Genomic DNA, 22,522 nt, shown 5'->3' on the forward strand with positions numbered 1-22,522 from the left:
AAGCCTAGCCCTCCCAGGGTAGTAGAGGCCACTAAGAGGAAATTCTCAGCTTCCACGATGGGCCATGGAAGGCTGGGCACACCTGAAATGGATCTCAGATTCCATCTCCTTTCTCCAAAAGAACAGCCATCAGAGACCCTTTAGTTGTCACTGTTGTCATCACTGTGGCCTCCAGGGTGTGCTGCTCCTCATGTGATACTATCTACCCACAGTAAAAACTGCTGGCTAAACCATTCATCAATTTTGTTTATCTTTTCAAAGATCCAGCTCTTGGTTTCATTGATTATTATTATTACTTTTTTAGTCTCTATGTCATTTATTTCTGCTCTGATCTTTATTATTTCATTCCTTCTGCTTCTCTGGGCTTTTCCTGTTGTCCTCTTTCTAGTTCTTTCAGTTGAAGGGTTAAATAGTTTATTGTAAATTTTTCTTGTTTTTTTATTTTATTCTTTTTTATTTTTATTTTATTTTATTGCTTAAAGTATTAGAAAGAGTAGTACATATGTCTCCTTTTTTTCCCCATTGACTTTCCCCCAGTGTCCCCTACCCCCCTGTTTCTTATGTCCATTGGTTATGCTTATATGCATGCATACAAGTCCTTTGTTTGATCTCTTACCTCCCCTCCAAACTTCCCCAGCCTTCCTGCTGTATTTTGACGATCTGTTCGATGCTGCTCTGTCTCTGTATCTATTTTTGTTCATCAGTTTATAATGTTCTTTATTACCCATAAATGAGTGAGATCATGTGGTATTTTTCTTTCACTGACTGGCTTATTTCACTTAGCATAATGCTCTCCAGTTCCATCCATGCTGTTGCAAATGGTAAGAGTTCCTTCTTTTTTACAGCAGCATAGTATTCCATTGTGTAGATGTACCACAGTTTTCTAATCCACTCATCTGCTGATAGGCAGTTAAGCTGTTTCCAACTCTTGGCTATGGTAAATTGTGCTGCTATGAACATAGGGGCTCATACATCCTTTCTAATCGGTGTTTCTGGTTTCTTGGGATATAGTCCTAGAAGTTGGATTACTGGGTCAAATGGGATTTCTATTTTTAACTTTTTGAGGAAACTCCATACTGTCTTCCACAGTGGCTGCACCAGTCTGCATTCCCACCAGCACTGCAGAAGGGTTCTTTTTTCTCTGAATCCTCACCAGCACTTGTCGTTTTTTGATTTGTTGATGATAGCCATTCTGACAGGTGTGAGATTGTACCTCATTGTCGTTTTGATTTGCATCTCTCAGATGATTAGTGACTTTGAGCATGTTTTCATATGTTTGTTGGAATTCTGAATGTCCTCTTTCAAAAAGTGTCTATTTAGGTCCTCTACCCATTTTTTGATTGGATTGTTTATCTTCCTTTTGTTAAGTTGTATGAGTTCCCTGTAAATGTTGGAGATTAAACCCTTATCGGAGATAACATTAAAAAATATGTTCTCCCATGCAGTGGGCTCTCTTGTTGTTTTGTTGATGGTTTCTTTTGCTGTGCAAAGCTTTTTATTTTGATGTAGTCCCATTTGTTTATTTTCTCTTTAGTTTCCAAAGCCCAATGAGCTGTATCAGTAAAGATATTGCTACGACAATGTCTGCTATTTTGCTGCCTATGGCTTCTTCTAAGATTTTTTATGGTTTCCTGTCTTACATTTAAGTCCTTTATCCATTTTGAGTTTATTATTGTGTATGGTGTAAGTTGTTGGTCTAGTTTCATTTTTTTTGCAAGTATCTGTCCAGTGTTTACAACATCGTTTATTGAAAAGACTGTCTTGTCTCCATTGTATGCTCTTGCCCCCTTTGTCAAATATTAATTGAGCATACTGGCTTGTGTTGATTTCTGGATTCTCTGTTCTGTTCCACTGTCTATGTCAGTTCTTGTGCCAGTACCAGGCAGTTTTGAGAACAGTGGCTTTGTAGTGTAGCTTGATATCTGGTATTGTGATACCTCCAACATTGTTCTTCTTTCTCAAGATTGCTGCAGCTATTCGGGGTCTTTTTTTTTATTCCAGATGAATTTTGGAGAGTTTGTTCTAGGTTTTTGAAGTATGTCATTGGTTTCTTAATGGGAATTGCATTGAATTTATAGATTGCTTTAGGTAGTGCGGACATTTTAATGATGTTGATTCTACCAATTCATGAACATGGTATATTCCTCCATTTGTTCATGTCTACTGCTATCTCTTTTTTTCAATGTCCTGTATTTTTCATAGTACAGGTCTTTTACATCCTTAGTTAAGTTGATTCCTAGGTATCTTAATTTTTTTGGTGCAATGGTAAATGGGATTGTTTATTTTACTTCTCTTTCTGTGAGTTCATTATTATTGTATCAAAAAGCCATAGATTTCTGGGTGTTAATTTTGTATCCTGCTACTTTGCCAAATTCACTTATTAGGTCCAGTAGTTTTTTGATGGGGTCTTTGGGGGTTTTCTATGTATTGTATCATGTCATTTGCAAATAAGGACAGTTTTACTTCTTTTCGTTTTTGGATGCCGTTTATTTCTTCTTCTTGTCTGATCACTATGGCTAGCACTTCAAATACTATATTGAACAGGAGTGGTGAAAGTGGGCATCCCTGTCTTGTTCCAGTTCTTAGGGGAAATGAGTTTAGTTGTTGCCCATTGAGTATGATGTTGGCTGTAGGTTTGTCGTATAAGGCTTTTATTATGTTGTGGTATGATCTGTTGATTCCCACTTTGCTGAGAGTTTTTATCAAGAGAGGGTGTTGGATTTTGTCAAATGTTTTTTCAGCATTGATTGATATGATTATCTGATTTTTGTCTCTTTTTTTATGTGATGTATCACATTTATTGATTTGCGGATATTGTACCATCCTTGCATCCCCAGAATAAATCTCACTTGATCATGGTGTATGATCTTTCTAATATAATGCTGAATTCTATTTGCTAGAATTTTGTTGAGGATTTTATCATCTATGTTCATTAAAGATATTGGGCTGTAGTTTTCTTTTTTTGTGGTGTCTTTATCTGGTTTTGGAATTAGGGTAATGCTGGCTTCATAGAAAAAGCTTGGAAGTGTGCTTTTCTCTTGAATTTTTTGAAATAGTCTGAGGGGGATAGGTTTTAGTTCTTTGAATGCTTGGAAGAACTCCCCTGTAAAGCCGTCTGGACCACGGCTTTTGTTTGCTGGAAGATTTTTGATAGCTGCTTCAATTTATTCAGTAGTTATCGGCCTATTCAGTTTTTTTTTTAATTCTTCTTGATTGAGTTTTGGGAGCTTGTATTTTTCTAAGAATATGTCCATTTTATCTAGGTTGTCCATTTTGTTGGAATAGAGCTGTTCATAGTATTTTTTCATAATCATTTGTATTTTTGTGGAATTGGTTGTTACTTGGCCTCTTTCATGTCTGATTTTGTTTATTTGGATCCTCTCTCTTTGCTTCTTGGTGAGCCTGGCCAGAGGTTCATCAATCTTGTTTATCCTTTCAAAGAACCAGCTCTTGCTTTTGTTGATCTTTTGTATTGGTTTTTTGGTCTCTATGTCATTTATCTCCACTCTGATCTTTATTATTTCTTTCCTTCTCCTTATCCTGGGCTTTTCTTGTTGTTCTCTTTCTAACTCTTTGAGTTGTAAGGTTAGATAATTTATTACCATCTTTTCTTGTTTTATGAGATAGGCCTGCAGAGCTATGTATTTTCCTCTCAAGACTGCTTTCTCTGTGTCCCATAGATTTTGGGTTGTTGTGTTTTCATTGTCAATTGTTGCCATGATGCTTTTTATTTCTTCTTTGGTATCTTTGGTAACCTAATCATTGTTTAATAGCATGCTATTTAGCCTCCAGGTATTTAATTTTTTAATTGTTTTTATTGTAGTTGATTTCTGGTTTTATGCCATTGTGATCTGAGAAAATGCTTGATATGATTTCTCTCTTCTTTTTTTTTAAATTTAAATTTCTTTATTGATTAAGGTGTCACATATTTGTCCTCATCCCCCCATTCCCATCCCCCACCCCTCCCCATGGATGCCCCCACCCCCCTGTTGTCCTTAACCATTGGTTAGGCTCGTATGCATGCACACAAGTCCTTTGGTTGATCTCTCCCCCCTATCCCCACCCTCCCCTACCCTCCTTCTGAGGCCCGACAGTCCGATCGATGCCTCCTTGTTTCTGGGTCTGTTCTTGTTCATCAGTCTATGTTGTTCATCATTTCCCCTAGATGAGCGAGATCATGTGTTACTAGAAATATACTTATAAGAACCGAATGTGAGACGAGCAATAATAGTTATGCTGACAGGCAAATGAATCAGTCTGTAGTAAGTTTCTTTCTGGACCAACAGTTCTTTTGAGACCCAATTTCTATGTCCACCAGTTCCTTATGTGTACATGTCGGCACTGACTTTTCAGTTCTGGATGGTGGACAAATGGTGGTAATGCAGGTCCGACTCCCTCTGGTTTGGTCTCGCTCGGATGCAGGGGCGCGACTTCACCCGGACTCAGGGGCGCGCGGCCTCACCCGGACCTGGGACCCAGCATCACCCAGGCCCCGGGGCGCGTGGCCTCACCTGGAATCAGGTGTGTGTGGCCTTACCCAGTCCCGGGATCCAGCCTCACCCGGACCCAAGGGCGCGTGGCCTCACCTGGACTCAGGGGTTCGTGGCCTCTCCTGGACCCAAGGGCGTGGCCTCACCCGGACCTGGGACCCAGCATCACCCAGGCCCCGGGGCGCGTGGCCTCACCTGGAATCAGGTGTGTGTGGCCTTACCCAGTCCCGGGATCCAGCCTCACCCGGACCCAAGGGCGCGTGGCCTCACCTGGACTCAGGGGTTCGTGGCCTCTCCTGGACCCAAGGGCGTGGCCTCACCCGGACCCGGGATCCAGCTTCACCCGGACCCGGGACCCAGCCTCACCCGGATCCAGGGGCACACAGCCTCACCCGGACCCGGGATCCAGCTTCACCCGGACCCGAGACCCAGCTTCACCCGGATCCAGGGGCGCACGGCCTCACATGGACCTGGGATCCAGCTTCACCTGGACCCAGGGGCGCGTGGCCTCGCCCGGACCCGGCGGCCAGCGGCCTCACCCGGACCCGGGACCCAGCCTCACCCAGATCTAGGGGCGCATGGCCTCACCCAGACCCGGGATCCAGCTACACCCGGACCCAGGGGTGCGTGGCCTCGCCCGGACCCAGGGGCGTGGCCTCACCTGGACCCGGGACCCAGCCTCACCCGGATCCAGGGGTGCACAGCCTCACCCGGACCCAGGATCCAGCTTCACCCGGACCCAGGGGCACGTGGCCTCGCCCGGACCCGGGGGCGCGCGGCCTCACCCGGACCCGGGACCCAGCCTCACCCGGATCCAGGGGTGCACGGCCTCACCCGGACCCGGGATCCAGCTACACTGATTTCTCTCTTCTTGAATTTGAAGAGACTTTGCCTGTGCCCCAATATGTGGTCTATCTTTGAAAATGACCCATGTGCACTTGAGAAGAATGTATATTCTGTGGCTTTGGGGTGGAATGTTGTGAAGATGTCAATTAATTCCATCTGATCTAGTGAGTCATTTAATATTGTTGTTTCTTTGCTGTTTTTTTTTTGCTTAGAGGATTTGTTCGGTGGTGTTAGTGGGGTATTAAAGTCCCCTACTATGACTGTATTGCTGTCAATCTCTCCCTTGATATCCTTCAGAATTTTTTTAAACACATTCTTTTGATATAAGAGAAGAAGGAAGAAGTAGAGAGAGATAGAAACATCAATGATGAGAGAGAATCATTGATCTGCTGCCTCCTGCAAGTCCCCCACTCTGGATTGAGCCCACAAGACAGGGCATGTGCCCTTAACCAGAATCAAACCCGAGACCTTTCAGTTCGCAGGCAGACACTGTATTCACTGAGCCACACCAGCTAGGGCCAGAATTTTTTTTTTAAATGTATTTGGGTGCTCCTATATTGGGTGCATATATGTTTAACAGAGTTATATCTTCTTGTTGAATTGCTCCCTTTAGTATTATGAAGTGACCTTCCTTATCTCTTCTTATGGCCTTCACTTTGAGGTCGAATTTGTCAAATATAAGTATTGCTATCCTAGCCTTTTTTTTAATTTCCATTCGCCTGAAAAACCTTTTTCCATCCTTTCAACATCAGTCTTTGTGAGTCCTTTGTTCTAAGGTGAGTTTCCTGTCGTCATTAGATATAAGGGTCATGTTTTCTTATCCACTCAGCCACATTATGTCTTTTGATTGGGGTATTTAATTGATTTACATTTAAAGTTATTATTGATAGGTACTTGTTTGCCACCATTTTTATTCATTATGCCTGTGTTCCTTCTTCCCTTCCTATTTCTTCTTTTTATAGCAGACCCTTAGCATTTCTTGCATTGCTGGTTTAGTGGTAATAAACTCCCTTAGTTCTTTTTTGTCTGTGAAGCTTCTGATTTCACCCCACAATTTTGATTGATAGCCTTGCTGGGTAAAGTATTCTTGGATTCAGACCCTTACTTTGCATAACTTTGTATATTTCATTCCATTCCCTTCTAGCCTGATGTGTTTCTGTTGAGAAATCAGTTGATATTCTGATGGGAGATCCTTTGTAGGTAACTTTCTGTCTCTCTCTGGCAGCCTTTAAGATTCTTACTTTGTCGTTGGTGTTTGCCAATATAATTATAATGTGTATAGGTGTCAATCTTTTGGGGCTCATGTTGTTTGGGACTCTGTGAGCTTCTTAGATATGTGTGAGTTTTTTCTTCCCAATATCAGGGAAGTTTTCTGTCATTATTACTTCAATCAAGTTTTCTATTCCTTGCTGTTTCCTGTCCTTCTGGCACCCCTATTATGCAGATGTTGTTTGTTCTCTCTTGTCCCACAGTTCCCTTAGGCTCTCCTCCTGTTTTTTAGCTTTTTTTTTTTCTAGATGCTCTGTTTGGGTATTTTTTCCTACCTTGTCTTCTAGCTCACTGATGTGGTCCTCTGTTTCTTCTAGTCTACTGTTGATGCTTTCCACTGAGTTCTTTACAGCAGCGATGTCATTTTTCATTTCTTCTTGGTTCTTCTTCATTTCCTCTTGGTTCTTACACATATTGTTGAATTTGTCTTCCATCCTTTTCAGCGACCTTATGACAATTGCTCTGAATTCTTTCTCTGTCATATTGCTTGCTTCCATTTCATTTACTTCCTTTTCTTGTGATTCCTCCTTTTCTTTCATTTGTGGGCTGTTTCTTTGTCTCCCCATGATCACTCCTCTAAGGATTTCTCGTTATGTAGCTCTCTCTCCTGCATTGATTTAAAGGCACAAAATACAACACAACAAGACACAACACACAGGGCACCAAACACAAATGTATTCACAATACTAATACCCCTAAATAAAAGTGACCACCAGAGAAAAGAGAATTAGGGAATAGAGATGATTGCAAAACTGATATTGAGAAAAGGAAAAAATGTAAGAGAGAGGAGGGGAAAAATACATATATGAGGAGAAAACTCCAATAAAACAACAACTAATCCAAAAAATGCAAACAAAAATCCTCCAAACAATAAACACCTGGATGAATCAGAGGAGGCAGAGCTTATTTCCAGGAAGTAAGGTCAAGGAATTGAATGAATGGGGAAATAGCCACAATTGAGTATAGAGGAGGTAGAAAGAGAATGGGTGTATAAGAAGAAAAGTAAAAAAACTAAATACTATATATATATATATATATATATATATATATATATATATATATATATATAATTTTACTCCTTCTTTAATCTTTCTATGTATTTGTTTACTATTGGAAAAGGAGGATAGAGAGAGATAAGCCTGAGTTGGTAATTGGAATTAGTTAAGCTATTAGTAGAAGAAGAGAACAATCGAGGAGAGGAAAAATAGAAGCAAACAATCAAACAAAAAATGAACAAATAATCAAACAAACAACAAGAAGAGAGACAGAAAGAAAAAGGCAGAAAAGGAAAAATAATTTTGATAGTGAAGAAAGCAAAGAGAGAGATGTGTATGGGTTTGGAGCAGGGGAGAGGAAATTAGATGTATGAGTAAGATCAATTTTTAACAGGGAGAAAAAAGAAAGGGTAGAGAAAAACTAAAGCAGGAACAGGGTAAGAGAAACAAGACAATAAAAGGGGAAAAGTGATGAAGAGAGTGTTGGCATAAAGGAAAAATTGAGATAGAGTAAAATAATGCTAAAGGGAAAATCAAAATAGAATGTATAACACCAATCCCAAAATAAAATAAAATAAAATAAAGAAAAAATAACATAAAATAACACTTTTAAAAAAGGGTACAATAATAGTATTAATACTAACAGTTAAAAATAAAAATATAATAAAAAATAATGTAAAATCAAGTGTGAGAAAAAAAATTTAGTTTCTTAAGTAAAAGATAAAAAATAAAAATGTGAAGTAGTGGAGGTCGTTCACTTCCTCCACTGTTCTGCTTGGCACGTCTTTTTCCTTGCGGGTAGTCAGCACAGGATTGAAGTTCCCTGGTGTCGTAAGCCACAACCCTATTTTCCAGCAGGCGGGATCTCTGCTGTCTGGTTCTCAGTCTGTTGTTAGTTGTATTTGCACACGAGAGTCCATTTCTGGTACAGCCCCGGTGTGGCAGTGTTTCTGTCTTACTATCCTGGGCTGAAAGGCGTCTGGACTCTGGTTCTGTGTGCAATTCTGTGCCCAACTCCGTGCCCGGCTCTGAGGCTGCCTTTCTGGGTCCAGTCCAGCTGTGGGTTACTGTCTAGAGTCCCTTTCTGCCAGCTGCCCTGTGGACCCCCTTCCACATTTGAGGGCTACACTGAACCCAACAGCAGCGAATTTCGTGGGGGACAGTCTTTCTCTGAGACTCTAGTTCCCACTGCACGGTTTCTCCCTCTAGCCTGGATCCCAAATCTCACCTTTCTTCAGGCAATGCCAGCTGTGTTTAATTTGGCAGTTCCGGGTGGGTGCTCTTTGATTCAGCTGTTCCTTCTGCTCTGTGAAAAGGTGCAGGGCCTATCTGGGAATTGGCGCGTTTGTCTCCCCCTGAGCAGACCTTCCAGGCGCCCTTGGTCAGGAAGGTTGGAGTTCCAGCTTTGTGGATTCGCAGATGAGGTACCTGGTCCCTGGGCATTGTGGTTGTAAGGTCCCGGGAGGCATCCAAGATCTCCCCAGTTGAAGGTAACGCTGGGGTTTTGATCACTATCAGTCTCTGCTCACAGCCATCTTGCCTTCAAGATGGCGTGGCCTCTGCTGCAGAGCTGGCCTCTCAGGGAGAGATTACAGCTGCAGTAGAGGCTGCCCTGCCCCCGGGAAGGGGGGCGGGGGAGCTGATTCAGCAGTCCCCACACTTCCCTTGGAGTATAGCTGTCCCTCACTCACAAATACTGACACGCACATCCACGCACTCTCCTTTCCTTCTCTCACTCTTACACTATCTAGCAGCCTGCAGTCCTTTCGGGAGCCACCTAGGATCCTCCAATTTTTCTTGTTTTGAGGTATGCCTGTTGTGCTATGAACTTCCCTCTCAGGACTGCTTTTGCTGTGTCCCCGAGATATTGCATTGTTTTGTGTTTATTTTCATTTGTTTCCAGGAAGGTTTTTAAATTTATTTATTGATGTTGTTGGTAGCCCATTCTTTGTTTAATAACATGCTATTTAGCCTCCATGTGTTTGAATGTTTTGGGGTGTTTTTACTATAGTTGATTTCTAATTTCATTCCACTGTGATATGAGAAGTAGCTTGATAGGATTTTGATCTTCTTGGACTGGTAGAGACTTGTTTTGTGCCCTAACATGTGGTCTATCTTTGTGAATGATCCATGTGCACTTGAGAAAAATGTACTATATTCTGCTGCTTTGGGGTGAAATGTTCTATAAGTGTCCATTAAATCCATCTGATCTAGTGTGTCCTTTAGAGTCACTGTTTCTTTGTCACGTTTTTGTTTGGAAGATGTATCCAGTGAAGTCAGCAGGGTGTTAAAGTCCCCTGCTATGACTGTATTGTTGTCAATCTGTCCTCTAGCAGTTAAAGTCTAGCAGTTTTTTAAATATATTTAGGTGCTCCTATATTGGGTATATATATATGATTACCAAGGTTCTATCCTCTTGTTGGATCCATCCCTTTTGTATTATGTACTAATGTGGTCTTTGTTGTCTTTAGTGATGGTCTTCATATTGAAGTTTATTTTGTCGGATATGAGTATTGATACTCCAGCTTTTTTTTTTTCCTTTCCATTTGCATGGAAAACTTTTTTTCCATTCCTTCACTCTCATCCTGTGCATGTTTTTTGTTCTGAGGAGGATCTCTTATAGACAGCATATAGTTAGCTCATGTTTTTGTATCCATTCAGCTATCCTATGCCTTTAGATTGGATCATGTATTTCATTTACATTTTGGGTTATTATTGATAGGTACTTATTTATTGCCATTTTAATTCTGTATGTGTAGGTTTCTCTCTCTGTTTCTCCTTCTCATTACAGCAGTCCCTATAGCATTTCTTGTAATGCTGGCTTGGTGGTGATGTACTCCTTTGGCCTTTTTTTCTTGACTGGGAAGCTCTTTATTTGACTGTCTATTTTGAATGATATCCTTGCAGGATATAGTGATCTTAGTCTTAGATCCGTGCTTTCCATTACCTTGACTACTTCATGCTATTCCCTTCTGGCCTATAGAATTTCTGATGAGAAATCAGATGTCAGCCTTATGGGAGCTCCTTTGTAGATAGCAGTTTGCTTTCTTCTTGTTGCCTTTAAGATTCTTAGTCTTTAATTTTTGGCATTTTAATTATGATGTGTCAAGGCAGGGGCCTGCTTGGGTTCTTCTTGCTTGGAGCTCTCTGTACCTTCTGAACTTGTGTGACTTTTTCCTCCCCCAGGTTAGAGAAGTTTTCTGCCATTATTTCGTCAAACATTGACCAGCTGGCTCCTCCACGCCCCCTACTGGGGAATTGAGCCCGCAACCTGGGCATGTGCCCTGAACAGGAAGTGAACTGGCCACCTTTGGGATGACACTCAACCAACTGAGCCACACTTGCCAGGGCCACAAGCTTCCTTTGAGGATGAGATGAGATGGTACTTGGGGAAGAAAATTCATTTAGCAAAAGTTTATTGACACCTTCCATCTGTTCAGCCACTGTGTTATATTAATATAAATTGTCAGTGTATTTTGTACATTAATTGACTATTAGCATGCATTGAGTGTTTGCATGTAAAGCAAATAGACTCAGAGAGATTAAAAAAGTTGCACAGGTGCCTGGTGGAGTGAGAAGCAGGACTCAAACCCAGATCTGAGCCCCAGGTTGCAGCTCAATATCTCTAATCTCACTCCCTTCAATAAGAGTGCCGTTCTCTCTGCAGAATGACCCCGTGAAGACAGCCAAAGTAGAGTGTGGGGACTTTTACAACACTGGGGACAAAGCATCTATTGATGAAGAGGGCTACATCTGGTTCCTGGGGAGGGACGATGACATCATCAACGCCTCTGGGTAGGTGTGGCTGACCTGGGCCTGGCAGGCTCTAGCTTGCTTCACCATTCCTCAGTGCATTGGGGATGGGACCTGCAGCCTGTTCCTGAATGCAGCCATTTCTACAGGGACCTGGCCTGGGGTATCTGTGCATCTCCCCCAACATCAAAATAAAGTTCAAGAAGGCCTGGAATTGCAACCACAGGAGACATCACGCAATTTAGAGAGGGGATATAGGATTGCGAAGGGAGACCTTGTTTGAGCCCCCATTTGTCCCCATTGGGTGCAGGAAATTATTCTCTGTGTTCCTCTAATGGGACACATGTCACAGAACAACAAAAGTAATAGCAGCTATGCTTGTGGAGTACTTACTGTGTGAACGTACACTCCTCTGTGCTTTGCTTCTCCCAGTAGATGCCATTATTGTGCCTGTTTTACAGATGAGAACACTGAGTCACTGACCAGTGAACTAAGTTGTGAAAGTTTCCAAGATAGTGCAGGGAGAGGCCCAGATTTGAACCGAGGTAGTGTGGCTCCCCATCTGTTGTCCATACCGCTTAGGTGATGTGGGGAGAAAAAGTGACACAAGTAACAACTTCCCTTGGATGCATCAGGGAAATTAGGTTTGTTTTACTTTTTAAATTTCTACATGAGATGCTGATGTAGTGAGACAGAATTTCCCTAAAGGTTTAAGACAAAGTTTGAGGCTCCCAAGACTACAGTAAGAGTCCTGATAGGAAGATCCTTGTGCCACGCCCACACCTTCCATCTGCCTACAGCCCTGGAGGACAGCCTCCCACCCCACCGCCCACCAGAGGCAGTGAGGGGAGGCCCGGGGAGCATCTGAGCTTGCAATGCCCAGGTCTTCACATCCTGGTCCACACAGAGCCTTTTCACAGTCCCCTGGCTCCGTGAAGGTTGCCCTCTGTGCCCAGGGAAGTGTGACTCCCACACATGAGATGGGAGGGCCTGGGTCACTCCAGCCCTGGCATCTGCTCAGAAGCAGAGCAGGAACCATTGGTCGCGCAGGTACCGCATTGGGCCGGCAGAGGTGGAGAACGCCCTGGCTGAGCATCCGGCGGTGGCTGAGTCAGCTGTGGTGAGCAGCCCGGACCCAATCCGAGGGCAGGTGAGGAGGACAGGAGGTCATGGGGTCTGCCTGTGGGCACTGGAAGGCTGGTGCAGGGGAATCTTCCGGAGCAGTGGGTATGCGGGGCGAACTTATACCATGTGGGCCGCAGAAGGCACTGTGGCAACATCCATAACAATCCTGACTAGATACTGGGTGTGCTGGCTCATTTAACCCTCACAACAACCTAATGAGTTAGAGACTCTTACTTATTATACCCTTTTAATAGACAGAGAAACAGCATAAAGAAGTTAAATAACTTGTCCGGATTACACTGTGGAGGAGCCAGGATGGATATCTGAGCACTCTGTTTCCAATGCATTCATTGGATTTATTGAGCACCTACTAGGTACAAGGCCTGTGCAATTCAATGGGGACATAAATCCTATATGATAAAAGATTAATATGCAAATCAACCTAATGGCAGAACAATTAGAACTTGCCCTGACCACAATAGGGCAGACGCTCAATGTTGGAGCTTCCCTCTGGTGGTCAGTCTTGTGCTTATGGCAGGTGAGTGCAGTGGCAGTGGCAGGAGCCTCTCCTGCCTCTGAGAGGAGCAGGCCTAATCTGGCAGTCGGACATCCCCCAAGGGCTCTGGGACAGCCAAAGGGCGCTGGACAGGCTAAGGGACCCCCTGGCTAGTGCACGAATTTTGTGCACCAGGCCTCTAGTTACAATATAAAAGCAATAAGTTCAGCACAGCCAATCTGACTCATTGGTTGAGTGTAAACCCAGCAATGAGGTTTGATTCCCAGTCAGGGCACATGCCAGGTTGTGGGCTAGATCCCCAGTAGGGGGCCTACAGGAGGCAGCAGAGTGATGATTCTCTCTCATCATTGATGTTTCTATCTCTCCCCCTCCTTTCCTCTCTGAAATAAAAAAAAGACATGTATTTTTTTAAAAAGAAACTTAAAAAATGAAAACAATAAGTTCAGTAAGTTACCAATAATTATTAAATGCCCACAGGTTCCAGGCACAGAACTGTACATACATTAGTGGTAAAAATGGTGATGAAAATAATGATGCTGGGGATAATAATAAAGTTAAATTAGGTGCATGTTTTATGTGTACTAGCTCATGGAATCTTAACATAAGGCCTCCATTTTCTGCTCCATGGGATGAACCTGTACTCTGCGCAAGTCACAGAGAAGGAATTTGAGGTTAAGTAATTTTGCAAGGGAAAGAGTAGAAATTGAAGTATTTGGATTTAAACCTGGTCTTGTCCGTTTCCAAAGGCTCGGGTGTCTGCTTGTTTTGCCATTCATTGCATAAACACTTACTTTTTAAACCAGGCAACTGGGTGGCACTGACCCTGAGCCCCCGCTCTGGTTCTGCGTTGCAGGTGGTGAAGGCCTTCATTGTCCTGACCCCACAGTTTCTGTCCCATAACCCAGACCAGCTCACCCAGGAGCTGCAGGAGCATGTGAAGTCGGTGACGGCCCCGTACAAGTACCCGAGGAAGGTGAGTGGGACCCATGCTCGTGCCCTTCTGAACTCCGCTTCCCCAAGTCTGGTCGGGTGGCCAGGAGATGCTGAAACCGAACATAGAACGAGCATTTTTCTCTGCAGAAGAAGTAATTGGGCTTAGGTGTGGATGCAGCCAACTGAATGGGATGGAACCTCTGTTCTGGGTGGGAATCCCCTAAATGTGCTGCACATTACCCTGAGAGCAAAAAACCCACACCAGTGCCCAAAGCTACCGAAGGAGGGTATTTACCATCTTTCAAAATTTGAAAAAGACATCCAAATCAGCCACTTTCTAACTATTCTTAAACGTGATTCACACTAAGAAATACATTTGATATTGCCAATCAATACTTACTTATGTACACAACAAACAAATGTTAACAAAATTATATATATCCTTAAAACAGGTAGTTCATTCTTTTTTTAGATACAAAATGCATTAATATTTCAAGAAAAACAATTTTAAATATAATAATGTTACATTCAATAAACAATATTTCAAGAAAAATGATTTTAAATATCATATATTACATGGAATAAACATTAATATTTAAAGAGCACAATGATTTTAAATATAATAATATTACCAAAACTGTACTAATATAGTATAGTATCACAAAGGTTGGAGAAAATATTAAAAATCTGCAAATAACAGGATTATTTTTATTACATTCTAAATATTTTTTTCTCTGGCTCTATTTTTGTTCATCAGTTTTTGTTGTTCATTATATTCCACAAATGAGTGACATCATGTGATATTTATCTTTCTCTGACTGGCTTATTTCACTTAACATAATACTCTCCATGCTGTTGCAAATGGTTAGAGTTCCTTCCTTTTTACAGCAGCATAGTATTCCATTGTGTAGATGTACCACCATTTTTTAATCCACTCATCTGCTGATGGGCACATATGCTGTTTCTAAATCTTAGCTATTGTAAATTGTGCTGCTATGAACATAAGGGTGCATACATCCTTTCTGATTGGCGTTTCTGATTTCTTGGGATATATTCCTAGAATTGGGATCACTAGTTCAAATGGCAGTTCCATTTTTAATTTTTGGAGCAAACTCCATACTGTTTTCCACAGTGGCTGCACCAGTCTGCATTCCCATCAGCAGTGCATCAGGGTTTCTTTTTCTCCGCATCCTCGCCAGCACTTGTCATTTGTTGATTTGTTGATGATAGCCATTCTGACAGGTGTGAGATGATACCTCATTGTCGTTTTAATTTGCATCTCTTGGATGATTAGTGACTTGGAGCATGTTTTCACATGTCTCTTAGCCTTCTGTATGTGCTCTTTTGAAATTGTCTATTTAGGTCCTTTGCCCACTTTTTTGATTGGATTGTTTATCTTCCTTTTGTTAAGTTGTATGAGTTCCCTGTAAATGTTGGAGATTAAACCCTTACCTGAGAGAGCATTGGCAAATGTGTTTTTCCATGCAGTGGGCTCTCTTGTTGTTTTGTTGATGGTTTCTTTTGCTGTGCAAAGCTTTTTATTTTGATGTAGTCCCATTTGTTTATTTTCTCCTTAGTTTCCATTGTCCTATGAGCTGTATCCGTAAAGATATTGCTATAGCATAGGTCTGATATTTTGCTGCCTATGGATTCTTCTAAGATTTTTATGATTTTCCGACTTGCATTTAAGTCCTTTGTCCATTTTGAGTTTATTTTTGTGTATGGTGTAAGTTGGTGGTCTAGTTTCATTTTTTTGCATGAATTGTTCCAATTATCCCATACCATTTATTAAAGAGATTTTCTTGACTCCATTGTATGCTCTTCTTTCCGTTGTCAAATATTAATTGAGCTTTATGGCTTGGGTTGATTTCTGGGTTCTCTGTTTAGTTCCATTGGACTATATGTCTGTTCTTGTGCCAGTACCAGGCAGTTTTGAAAACAGTGGCTTTGTAATATAGCTTGATATTTGGTATTGTGATCCCTCCAACTTTGTTCTTCTTCCTCAGGATTGCTGAGGCTATTCAGGGTCTTTTTTTTTTTTAATCCCATATGAGTTTTTGGAGAGTTTGTTCAAGGCCTGTGAAATATTCCATTGGTATCTTAATGGGGATTGCTTTGGGTAGTATGGACATTTTAATGATGTTGATTTTACCAACCCATGAACATGGTATATTTTTCCACTTGTTTATATCTTCCTCTATTTCTTCTTTCAATGTCCTATAGTTTTCAGAGTATAGGTCTTTTACCTCTAAGTTATGTTTATTCCTGGTATCTTAATTTTTTTGGTGCAATGATAAATGGGATTGTTTTTTTAGTTTCTCTTTCTGTGAATTCATTTTCCTATATAATAAAAGGCTTATATGCAAATTGAGCGAATAGCAGAATGACCAGTCACTATGATTTGCACTGACCATCAGGGGGCAGACACTCAACACAGGAGCACTGCTCAGCCTGAAGGTGGTCTCATGGTTGGCAAGCACAGTGGCTTCTCCCGCCTCTGCAGTAGCGCTAAGGATGTCCGACTGCCGGCTTAGGCCTGCTCCCCATGGTGAGAGGGCCTAACCCATCAGTCGGACATCTCTGAGGGTTCCTGGACTATGAGAGGGCGCAGGCCAGGCTGAGGGACACCCTCAAGTGCACGAATTTTGTGCTCTGGGCCTCTTGTTGGTGTATAAAAAAGCCATAGATTTCTGGGTGTTTCCTTTATATTCTGCTACATTGCCAAATTCATTTATTAAGTCAAGTAGTTTTTTGTTGGAGTCTTTAGGGTTTCCTATGTACAATATCATATCATTTGCAAATAATAAGTTTTACTTCTTCTTTTCCAATGTGGATACCTCTTATTTCTTCTTCTTGCCGGATCACTATGGCTAGCACTTCCAGTACTATGTCAAACAGGAGTGGTGAACGTGGGCATCCCTGTCTTGTTCCTGTTCATAGGGGAAATGGTTTTCGTTTTTGCACATTGAGTATGACGTTTGTTGTTGGTTTATCATATAGGCCTTTATCATGTTGAGATATGCTCCCTCTATTCCCAGTTTCCTGAGACTTTTTATAAAAAATGGGCGTTGGATTTCGTCAAATGCTTTTTCTGCATGTATTGATATGATCATGTTATATATGTCTTTCAATTTGTTTATATGATGTATCACATTGATTGATTTGCCAATATCTTACCAGCCTTGCAACCCTGGAATAAATCCCACTGGATCATGGTTTATGATCTTTTTAATATATTGCTGGATGCGATTTGCTAATATTTTGTTGAGGATTTTAGCATCTATGTTTATCAGGAAAGTTGGCCTGTAATTCTCTTTCTCTTAGTGTCTTTATCTGGTTTTGGAATTAGGATAATGTGGGCCTCATAGAAAGAGTTTGGATGTGTTCCTTCCTCTTGGATTTTCTGAAATAGTTTGAGTAGTATAGATGTTAGTTGTTCTTTGAATGTTTGGTAAAACTCCCCTGTAAAGCCATCTGGACGCAGGCTTTTGTTTGATGGGAATATTTTTATTACTGCTTCAATTTCATCAGTTGTTATTGGCCTATTCAGATTTTTTGAATCTTCCTGATTTAATTTTGGGAGATTGTATTTTTCTAGGAATTTGTCTATTTCATCCACATTGTCCAGCTTGTTGACATATAGTTGTTCATGGTATTTTCTTACAATCCTTTGTATTTCTATGGTGTCAGTGGTTTCTTCTCCACTTTTGTTTCTGATATTATTTATTTGGGTCCTCTCTCCTTGTTTCTTGATGAGTCTGGCTAATGGTTTATCAGTTTTGTTTATCCTTTCAAAGAATCAGCTCTTGGTTTCATTGATTTTTTTGTAATGTTTTTTTAGTCTCTATGCGATTTACTTTTGCTCTAATCTTTATTATTTCCTTCCTTCCACTTACTCTGGGCTTTTCTTGCTGTTCTCTTTCTAGTTCTTTAAGTTGAAAGTTTAAATAGTTTATTGCTGATTTTTCTTGTTTTTTGAGGTATGCCTGTAGCGTTATGAACTTCCCTCTCAGGACTGCTTTTGCTGTGTCCCAGAGATTTGTGGTTGTTTGTGTTCATTTTCATTTGTTTCCAGAAAGTTGTTGATTTCTTTCTTGATCTCATTGGTAACCCATTCTTTGTTTAATAACATGGTATTTAGCCTCCATGTGTTTGAATGTTTTGGGGTGTTTTTATTGTAGTTGATTTCTAATTTCTTTATACTGTGATATGAGAAGAAGCTTGATAGGATTTCAGTCTTCTTGAACTTGTAGAAACTTGTTTTGTGTCCTAACATGTGGCCTATCTTTGTGAATGAACCATGTGCACTTGAGACGAATGTATATTCTGCTGCTTTTTGGTGAAATTTTCTATAAATGTCAATTAAATCCATCTGATCCAGTGTATTCTTTAGAGTCTCTGTTTCCTTGTTAAGTTTTTGTCTGGAAGATCTATCCAGTAAAGCAGAACGGTGTTAAACTCCACTGGTATGACTGAATTTTTTTCTTTTTCTCTGTTAAAGTCCTCTGGAATTATCTATAGCTATAGCTATATCTTATGAGAGAGAATCATTGATCAGTTATAGCTATATCTATTTAGGTGCTCCTATATTGGGTGCATTGATGTTTGCCAGGGTTCTATCCTCTTGTTGGATCCATTCCTTTAGTATTATGTAGTTATCTTTGCTGTCTCTCATGATGGCCTTCATTTTGCAGTTTATTTTGTCAGATATGAGTATTGCTACTCCAGTTTTTTATTCTTTTCCACTTGCATGGAAAATATATTTTCCATCCTTTAACTCTTTTCCTCTGTGTGTCTTTTGTTTTGGGATGGGTCTCTTGTAGACAGTATATAGTTGGATCTTGTTTTTGTATCCATTCAGCTACCCTATGCCTTTTTAAAAATAAATATATATTGATTTCACAGAGGAAGGGAGAGGAAGAGATAGAGAGAGAAACATCAATGATGAGAGAGAATCATTGATCAGCTGCCTCCTGCACACCCCCCACTGGGGATTGAGTCTGCAACCCAGGCATGTGCCCTGACCGGGAATCGAACCGTGACCTCCTGGTTCACTGGGGGATGCTCAACCACTGTCCATGCCAGCCGGGCCCCTACACCATTTGATTGAAACATTTAATCCATTTTCATTTAGGGTTATTATTGATAGGTACTTATTTATTGCCATTTTAAGTCTGTATGGCTAGGTTTCTCTATTTTTTTTTTTCTTCTTCTCATTACAGCAATCCCTTTAGCATTTTTTGTAATGCTGGTTTGGTGATGATATACTTCTTTGGCCTATTTTTTTGGGGGGCCTGGGAATATCATTATTTGATCATGTATTTTGAATGATAGACTTGCTGGATATAGTACTCTCGGTCACAGATCCTTGATTTCCATTATCTAGAGTCTTCATGCCATTCCCATCTGGCCTGTAGAATTTCTGATGAGAAATCAGGTGTCAGTCTTGTGGGAACTCCTTTGTAGGTAACAGTTTTCTTTCTCTTGCTGCATTTAAGATTTTCTCTTGGTCTTTAATTTTTGGCATTTTAATGATGATGTCTGGTCATGGGCCTGTTTGGGTTCTTCTTGTTTGGGGTTCTCTGTGCTTCCTGAACTTGTGTGACTTTTTCCTTTACCAGGTTAGGGAAGTTTTCTGCCATTAGTTTTTGAAACATGTTCTCTATGCCTTTCTCCCTTTCTGCCTCTTCTGGCTCTCCTGCTATTCTAATATTGTTATGTTTCATGTTGTCCCATAGCTTCCTTAAGCTGTCCTCCTGTTTTTTAATGGTTTTTCTTTTTGGTTCTGTGATTGAGTGATATTTTCAACTCTGTCTTCTAATTTACTGATTTGATCCTCAGCTTCCCCTAATCTTCTGTGTATTCCTTCCAATGTGTTCTTTGTGTTATGTCATTCTTTATCTCAGACTGTTCTTTTTTCATACCTACTACATATTTTTTCATGATGTTGAGCACTTTTACCATAATTACTCTGAACTCTGATTCAGATAAACGTCATCTCTGCTTCATTTATCTCTTCTGAAGAATTCTCTAGTTCTTTTATTTGGGGGTTGTTTCTTTGTCTCCTCATTTTGGCTGGCTGTTTGGATTTGTGACTATGTATTAGGTAGATCCTCTACACCTCTCAATCTCTAGTGCAGGACAGTGTTAAAAGTTGTTTCAGACTAATTAGATCAAACAATGACTCAAAGCCTCCATAGGCTGCCTCTAATTACAGACTGCTAGGATTCCAACTTGAATTGCCACCAGGCAATTGTTGGCAGGTGTGGCAAGAGGTTTTTCTATAGTTTGGGGCAGTTGCTTTTTTTGGAGGCTAACTGATACTCTTAATCTCTTAAGTGGCCTCAGGGCGAGATGTTTTCCAATAGGGTGTATCAACTGTCTCCCCCCAGGCAAGTCAAATGTCTCTGTAGGGAAGATGTCCCCTTGAGGGAATGACTCAGACCAGGAAACTTGGGGTGTCTGCCTTCTGATCTCTATCCCTGAGTTCCCAGTTCTAGTTTCTGCTCTCACAGCTTCAGTCCAGTTCACCCTCCCTCTGCCGGAGCACAAGGTGGGTGGCTCCACAGGGAATTTAGTGTGTTGGCCCTTTAAGAGCATACCTGAATTTTCAGCTCTTACTGCTTGGCAGATAGCACCTCACTGCTTTTCAGACCCAGATGTTATGTGGGTATCCTCCTCATTTTTTTTCTCTGTGCTGGGGAGCTCAGCTTCGGGTTAGACCCCAGAGTTCTCAGTGGCACCCCCAACAGCTGAGATATCTCTCCGGGACTTCAGTTGCTGTCCTTGGGCACCCAGCCAGCCCTTTCGCGCCTCGGCCCCTCCTACAAGTCTCTATGCAGTCTCGACTTTTGGTTCTCGGACATCAGGGTTCATTCCTGCAAGTTTTCCTTTGATTATTGAGGAAGTATTTCTCTATTTTAGTTGTAATACCAGTTTGTTCCTGGGAGCATATCTCTGCAGCATCCACTTCCTCTGCTGCCATTTTAAATCTCATCTGTGGCTGTTCATTCTTATTCTTTATATTCTACTGCATTTGTTTTCTGTTTACCTCTTTATTTATTGTCAATCCTCACCTGATGATATTTTTTCCATTGGTTTTTAAAGAGAGTGGAAGAAAAGGAGGGAGGGAGAGAGGAAGAGAGAGAGAGTTAGAGAGAGAGAGAGAGAGAGAGAGACATTGGTGTAGAGAGACACATCAACTGGCTGCTTCCTGTACGCACCCCAACTGGGGCCTGGGATGGAAACTGCAATCCAGGTACATGCCCTTGATCTAGAATCACAGGCACGACAGTTTGCTTTGTGGGCTGATGCTCCAGTCACTGAGAAACACTGGCCAGGGCTGCATTTGTACATTAGAGAAATTATAAAATTATTTGTAAAATGTAATATTATCTTGTAATTTTTAATGATGTAGATTTTTATTTTTAATATAGAGGTGCCACAATATATTATTAAGACAAAAAGCAGGCTATGAGAAAATATACATAATATTATTGTATTTGTTTAAAAACAAAGTTTGAAAGGATACATATGCCAACAAGTGAACATTTCCTTCATTGTCTGAATGTTTATAGTCAGTGCATGTTGTAAAGCTGTGTAGCTAACAGTTACTGAATATTTATGTCAAGTGCCAGGCCCTGGATTCGATGCTTCATGTGCATTCTTATTTCATTGAATCCTCTCCGCAGCCTGAGATGGTCTAACCATGTATTTTACGGAGTTGAAATTGAGGCTCAGAGAATAGAGTTAATCCAGGCAGAGCTGGACCTCAATCCACGTGTCTCTAACAGCAGCACCGTTCGTGCTTTAACGTTAGGCTCTGCTGCCTCCTGGAGAGTAGAATAGGGGATGCCTACCAGTTAGGACGGGCTAGACCATTTTGGCGCCATGCCCCATCTAAGCATCTCTAAATTCCTGAGGCCCCCCTTGTGACATATATGTTTTATTATTTGAGAAGTGAACTCCTATTCATGTGGAGGAAGCCTAAAAGGCCATTAACTTGGTCTAAATAAGCTTCCAAAGAACATGGCATCCATGCAAGAGAAAAAAGAATGAAAGGACAGTTGAAGTACTGAAGAAAAAATCACTAAGAAATTGCTTAAAAATAATGATAATATGAAGTGACTAGGGGCCCGTTTTGCAGGAAGATTCCTGCAAGACTTCCGGCGGGCTTCCGTCCCACCACCTCCACCTCTCCCGGCCCCTCCCCACCACCTCTCCCGCTTCGGCAAGCAGGGCAGGGTGGGCAGGGCGCGCCCCGCCCCATCCACCCGCCCTGCCGCGCCCTCGGCCGTGTGCGCTCCTGCCGCCACTGTGCTCCCCGACCCGCCGCGCCTGCTGCTGCCTCTGTGGCCGCATGTGGCACCCGTACTTTCCCTCCAGCAGCCGCGTTGCTTCCCACTTTCCCTCCCTCTTCCTTCTATGCTGCCTTCAGTCTTCACTCCTCCCTCCCTCAGTGTATGCAAATTAACTGCCATCTTGGTTGGGTTAATTTGCATACTTGCCCTGATTGGCTGGTGGGCGTGCCGAAGGTGTGGTCAATTTGCATATTACTCTTTTATTAGGTAGGATATGAAAAAATAGCAAATAAA

The 22,522-nt window shown here is 41.6% G+C and overlaps 1 protein-coding gene across 1 annotated transcript in view; it reads left to right on the forward strand.

The window, feature by feature from the left end:
• The window catches only part of LOC307110189 (acyl-coenzyme A synthetase ACSM1, mitochondrial-like), a gene marked incomplete at its 5' end in the record, with an annotated part of 41,505 nt that overhangs the window by 17,744 nt on the left and 1,239 nt on the right, over positions 1 to 22,522 (forward strand). The window contains 3 exons of the mRNA XM_079789192.1: positions 11,268 to 11,395; positions 12,404 to 12,503; positions 13,849 to 13,968. Coding sequence (XP_079645318.1) covers positions 11,268 to 11,395; positions 12,404 to 12,503; positions 13,849 to 13,968 — 348 coding nt within the window. The remainder of the gene's footprint in view (positions 1 to 11,267; positions 11,396 to 12,403; positions 12,504 to 13,848; positions 13,969 to 22,522) is intronic.

Source organism: Cnephaeus nilssonii (genome assembly GCF_951640355.1).
Source record: "Cnephaeus nilssonii genome assembly, chromosome: 2".
Taxonomy (NCBI): Eukaryota; Metazoa; Chordata; class Mammalia; order Chiroptera; family Vespertilionidae; genus Cnephaeus; species Cnephaeus nilssonii.